Raw genomic sequence first — 6000 nt, 5'->3', positions numbered from 1 at the left:
CTCTTCATCGGTTTCACTGGGCTGGCAGGATGGGGAATACAAAGCGGGTTTTAAATCGTTGCCATCTGCAAAGTGGCACATTGTCTTATTATAGGACAAACTGTAATCTAGAACTGCACATATTTAACAGAACAGTACACTATCAATCACTTGTATGTGTACATAAAAAAGCCTTAATCATGAAAAGAACTAAACTTCCCACATGGTTAGGCCATCTGTGAGATACAAGCTTACTAAATTACCCAACCAAAAAAAAATATTCTCAATGTTCTTGCTCAGAAAGTGTTTGTTGTTGGAGTTTAAACAAGTTTTCTCTTGTACAAATTCTGGTATTCTTACGATTAAAAACTGAACACCGATTTATAAACTTTCTGCTTACTGTTACTGACACGTGGGCAATAACTGAGCTTAGAAACCCGCAAGAGCATCCCCTCCTGGAAGGAGACCCCTGAATCTCATCTTACTGACCACTCAGCAAAAATTCATTAAACTTTTCCTTCTTTATTTCTAGGTCATGTATTTCACAAGGAGTTTTATTATCTTGGTGTAGAGTGACAAAAGTAAAACTTAAATACATGGTTATAAACAGGCAGCAACATTACAGAAAACAAGGTATACACTTAATTGTCCTCTGTAATCATGCTTTAAAAGAAGGCAGAAAACCATTACATACAAATTTGTCTACTGCATATGGTCAGTGCAATTACTAGCACACCTGCAAAATACAGTTAAAAAGAGCAAGCTTGCAGATGTGCTATACTTCAAGCTCCTCCACAGCAACTTAGAAAAATAATCTGCGATTGTACTGATCCTTGCATTATACCTGTGCTTATCAGCACTTCTGATAACCTTCCAATGGTGATGTTTTTGAAGACAAAAATACGCTTCCTTAAAAGTAAGGCTAATGTAAAGCTATTACAAACTGGTACCACCTTGTTTAAAAGAATAATATGGAACACCACATAAAGTAGTAAGAGCTAAACGAGACGTTTCACAAGTACAGTAAAAGCACAGGCAGGCAGAGGAGGACGTGAACTCACAAGATGCCGGCTACTTTGCCGTGAAGGGCCAACACGCACGCCCTTCCCTTCGCCCTGTGCCCACCCACTGCGCAGCGAGAGCAGGCCACCACCGCTACCTCATCCTGCAGTCACTGGTTCATCTCGCCATACCCCCTTTTAACGTTTGGGGCTGCAAAGGAGCCACGGCACGGCAGAGAAAGAGCTGCTTTGTTACCACACCAGAAGCATTCGGTACTACAGCGATCATGCCATCATCCTTTAGTAAACTGGTGATCAACTACAAAGTGCAACTGCAAGGAAAATTAAGTTTAAAAAAATAGATCACACATCTGATACTTACAAAAGCAAGCCTTCAGTTCAAATGACCGATTTTATTTTTTTTTTAAGCAGTGACTTTATTTACTGCCTAATCTTCAAATCCCTGACAAGCAGTTCCACTAATTTAAATGTTTGCATAAATAGGGATAGCTTCTCGCTTAGTATCTTCAAAGACTGAGTGAAGAAGTACTACCTGCACAGAAAAATCATCAGTGCAACATTATAACACAGACATGTTTTTAGCATGAAACAACCTCTCAAAAATATCAATACACTTCTTTTTCTTTCAGAAACTGAGGCCATGCTTCTTTCAAATGAAGCTCTTCTGTTACCAATATAGATCTGATTTTTAAAGCATCACACTTTTCAATAGCAAATGATTGTAATCTTACATACAGCACGCTTTTTTTCAGTGAATCTCAGTTTAAGATAGTCTATCTTTAAATAATCTATATATATTACATATAAAAATACACATCTCTACCATAAATGAGGTCTTGTCTTTTTCTAAATGTCCCAGCTTTTTGGCCCGTTGGCCTTGCTGTAGGTCTGACTCATCTTCACCTCATAAACCAAGGGACACATTCACCAAGCAAATCTACTCACAGAAGTATTTCCTCAACATACAGTCCTGGAACGCAAATCAAATGCGACTCAAAAAAATGTATGCGTAACTTTTGTTCAAAACCAGCGTACCTTAGAACTTCATTCAATTTTCTGAGAAATTTTTGAATTCCAGCCAGCACCATAAATTTAACTTCCCCACTGAATCTCTGAGTGGTGTGCATCTCCAAGTAAGCTCGCTTTAATTTCAGTCTTTACATTAACAGATGACTGGGGAAAAGCTTCCATTATTCTATTTGTATTTCAAATGCAAACACATCTGTTTATTTCCATATGCTGTAACAGCACATATTTATTGAATGGCTGAATGTTTTAATATGGAGACCTTAACAGGTAAATTTCCCATTGTGCTGAATTCAGATGCGCATTTCACAATAGCAGAGCTACATTTGTTTCCTCAAGGATAAGCCTATCCTTAATGTTTAAGAGCACACAAAACAACATAAAGATACTAATCAAAGAGGAGTTATAAACCATTGCGCAAACTTATGCATCGTTCAATTTACCTTCAATTTATTTAGCCATAAAGGGAAACCATTACCTCATTGTAATGGCAAACGTGTTGTGTCTAAGACTATGGCTCCAAGGAGTGCACATACACCCATTTCTTCCAACTCTTGTTTCAACCTGGGCAGAAGTTTCCTAGCTCTGTTAGCATGACAGTGTCCTCTAACTGTTAAATTATTAAATTAATGATTAAGGCTATTAATATGCATAGAATAAGGGCTACCATGGTGATATGAAGTCCTGCAAGGAGACCACACAAGCTTCCAAAATGCTTAGAGAACCGGGGTCTTTTTGTACCAAGCCTAGTAGATTTGCCTATACTTTTAAAATTTTAATCCTTTCTGTTCCAAAACACTTTTTTTAAAAAAATTAAACACATAAATTATCTCACTGTCATGCAAAACATAAAATCATCAATTTCTTCATTAAAAACAAGCAAAAATGCTCTCTTAGCTACCAGAACAAGAAGCACCTGAATATAGCCTTGGTGAAACAAAGGCAAACCTCAGAGTAATATTGTGGGGGGGGGGGGGGGGGAAAAGCAGTTACCTAATCAACTGTGTGTGTAACTAATGTTACCATTTCCAAGAACTATAAATCATAAGTCAGCTATCTAGGAGTGCTCACAGCAACAGTGAAAATTTCAGAATTCAGAATTTTCAAGAAGTAACTGTTTTCTGGGGAGCCAAGTAATAGGACATAGCATACAATGCTCAGGCTCAGTTTTGTGATCTTTCTGTCTAATGTCTATCCCTTTCAGTAAAGAGATGTACAGATTTAGGCAACAAGACCGAATATCAAATCTATTTTTCTTTTACGTTGCAAGACATTTATTTTAGTGACAAAAATAGGCATGATGAAGAAATACTTGCTACTGTCTCAGAGCCAACATCTTAATGAGATATTTCAGAATAAAGGAAGGTAATAAAGATTTATTTTTGTGAGCATTCAAACATGTTCAGGTGAAAAAAGATCATATCTGAATTTCACTACAAGCTTCACAAATATCTATTACTAAAATTGAACAATACATAGGGTTCAGAATTTGCATTGGCACAATTTAAAACTGAAAATATGAAAGAGCTCATTCTTTAGGAAACAATAATTTAAAGCTTTGAGAGACAAGGTGTATTAAATTTAAAACAACCAGAAGTCGTACCATAATTAGAAAGTCACGCTCAGAATATAGATAAAAAGGAGGAAATACTGGAAAAACAGAATAAAATTTGTGTCTTTGCTGAGGTACGAATAGAAGGTTCCATAGTACAGGATTAACTCTTTCAATGGCAAATCCTTCACATACAAAAATCAAGCCAAGATTCACTTATCACATAATTCAAAATTTACATGTAATAAAGGCAAGGCAATACTCAGTTATGGCCTGTCAAATATTTACCCCACTAACATTATCTACAAAAGCACTTTACCATTTTGTACACAGTGATTCCTTATGCACGTTGAAAGGCTTTCAGTTAAAAAAGACATTATATACATATCTGTACACAATTCCAACAAACATACTCCATCTCCCAGTGGAATTCTTAAAGCAAGATACCTGAGGTTTCTCAACATCTTCAATTTCTCTATCACAAACCTAAATATACATTTCAGATTTTACAAAAAGACACCTCCCTGGAATATGTGCATTATCATTAAAAAATATTACAGCTTTAATGAGCTGAAAAAGACTGCCTCCATCTGAGAGACTTCCTTTTCACTCTTGTACATTTAGGAATGTCCTTCCATCAAAGGACATTCCAGTGACTGAGGGGCAGAACAACATTGGGGTGTGCGCCTTCAATGCAGACACCGTGGGATCTCTGTTGTCTTAGAAAAGTCAGGAACAGCATGTCAGTAGGATGAAGTACTTCCTCCAGCTAGTGAGTATCTGAAGAGGAAAAGAAATAATTATCGTCGTGACTCTCAGGAAGGCCTTCTACAACAAGCAGCAACTGAAAGTTATTCCATTTCACACTGTTGAAGTTCCAGCCTTTTTCCTTGCAGAATGACACCCACCACTGCTGCCGTGCTTTGAAGACAAAAGCCATAGAGCTGAACAACATGTAAAATACACCCTATTAGAACGTCGCTGCTTTTCTAATGAATAGGAACAACCCATGCTCAAGTGTGTTACTGAGAAGTATATGATGATGTAAGAATTCTGTATACGGGGGGCAACGTTTAGTGATTCCAACTTTCCTACTTGGCAAGTCTACATCAGAATCTTTCCAAAATACTACTGGGGCAGAAAACCTGTATTTCTTGGTCTAAGCAGATTCTTATATCATCCAAAGAAAGAGGCACACATTTCAATCATGTTAAGCTTTCAATAAACTTTGTAAAACATCAGAGATCAAAACTGGAGGGGGAAGGTAAATGAATTCACTCAAGTTATTGGGCAGCTCTTCTGAGGGGCCCAGCTAATTCATTCAGACAAACCTGGGAAATCCAGTTTTAACCAATCATAAGGGGAATGAAAGTCTCACTAGAAACATATTGATGAAGAGCCATCTTCAACAGTTAGCTATCAAATTGAGAGTATATTCTAAGTGGATACAATGAATGACTTAATTATGTAACAGAGCATATTTCTTGCATATTTCTTGCAGTATTCAAAGAAGGAACTATCTTTTCAGACGTTGACTAGCTCCAAAAATAGCTTTATCCATGAGGAATACCTACTAAGCTATGGAATGGTCCAAACTCCTTTTTAGGGGTGGAATCCTGCCATTCATTTCTTTCACTCATTTTCTGGAAGGAGTGCTAGTCATGATCACATACGAGCTGAATATCATCCCTGGAATGACTAAGAGAAAGTTCATCCAGATGTGACCCAGCAACAAACATTCTCTATGACTATTTCTTTCTCTCCTTCAAAGAAAATTAAGTGCCTGCCTCTACTGTTATAAGACATTATGACTGAGAAAAACAGCAATATTCCAAGGAAGCAGAAGAGAAAGAAGACAAAATGCTAAATAGGTATATAAAGGGTTCTGAAATCTATCTCGTAGGACAAAAAATGATGACTGTTGCTGTCGTGACAGGAACAAGTAAGATCATCTCCAGCATCCACAAAAGAAGTGCCCCGTGGAAAGCCTGTCTCCACACGGTCATTTTCAGCTTAAATTACAGCATCAAAAGGCTCCCAGTTCCAGGAAGGCCCTGTACCAGGCTGATAGAAACTTGACACTAACAGATTGGGCTGATGAAAGTCTGGGGTCAGTTTTGGAACCCCTAATGGAAACCAACTGAGATGGAAGCTCCAGAAAGTCTTTCAAGCCTGTCAGGATAAACTGAAAGAGAATCAGGACATCTGGCATCAAGGAGTGACCTTGTAGCACTAGAGATGCTGACCGGGCTTCATGCTTACCAGCCCAGAAAGCAAGAAACATGACTGATTGCAATTTCTTGGCACTGATTTTTTATTGAATGACAAAGTGTCAGCCTGGCAATCCTCTGCTTTAACTTCAGAGGTGTGAACTTTTTAAACCTTAAGGTTTACCAAGCTGTGGTTTGAGACAGTGTAAGG

General features: G+C 37.8%; 1 protein-coding gene across 3 annotated transcripts in view; it reads right to left on the bottom strand.

Annotated features, from left to right (window-relative positions):
• Nucleotides 1-485: 485 nt before the first annotated feature.
• STK24 (serine/threonine kinase 24) overlaps nucleotides 486-6000 on the bottom strand; it is a 68508-nt gene continuing 62993 nt past the window's right edge. For all 3 annotated transcript variants that reach the window (XM_074815413.1, XM_074815414.1, XM_074815415.1), the window contains one exon: nucleotides 486-4359. In XM_074815413.1, coding sequence (XP_074671514.1) covers nucleotides 4323-4359 — 37 coding nt within the window. In that variant the 3' untranslated portion in view covers nucleotides 486-4322. The remainder of the gene's footprint in view (nucleotides 4360-6000) is intronic.

The sequence above is a fragment of the Strix aluco genome, chromosome 2 (assembly GCF_031877795.1).
Source record: "Strix aluco isolate bStrAlu1 chromosome 2, bStrAlu1.hap1, whole genome shotgun sequence".
Classification (NCBI taxonomy): Eukaryota; Metazoa; Chordata; class Aves; order Strigiformes; family Strigidae; genus Strix; species Strix aluco.
This window is presented reverse-complemented; position numbering and strand designations above follow the sequence as displayed.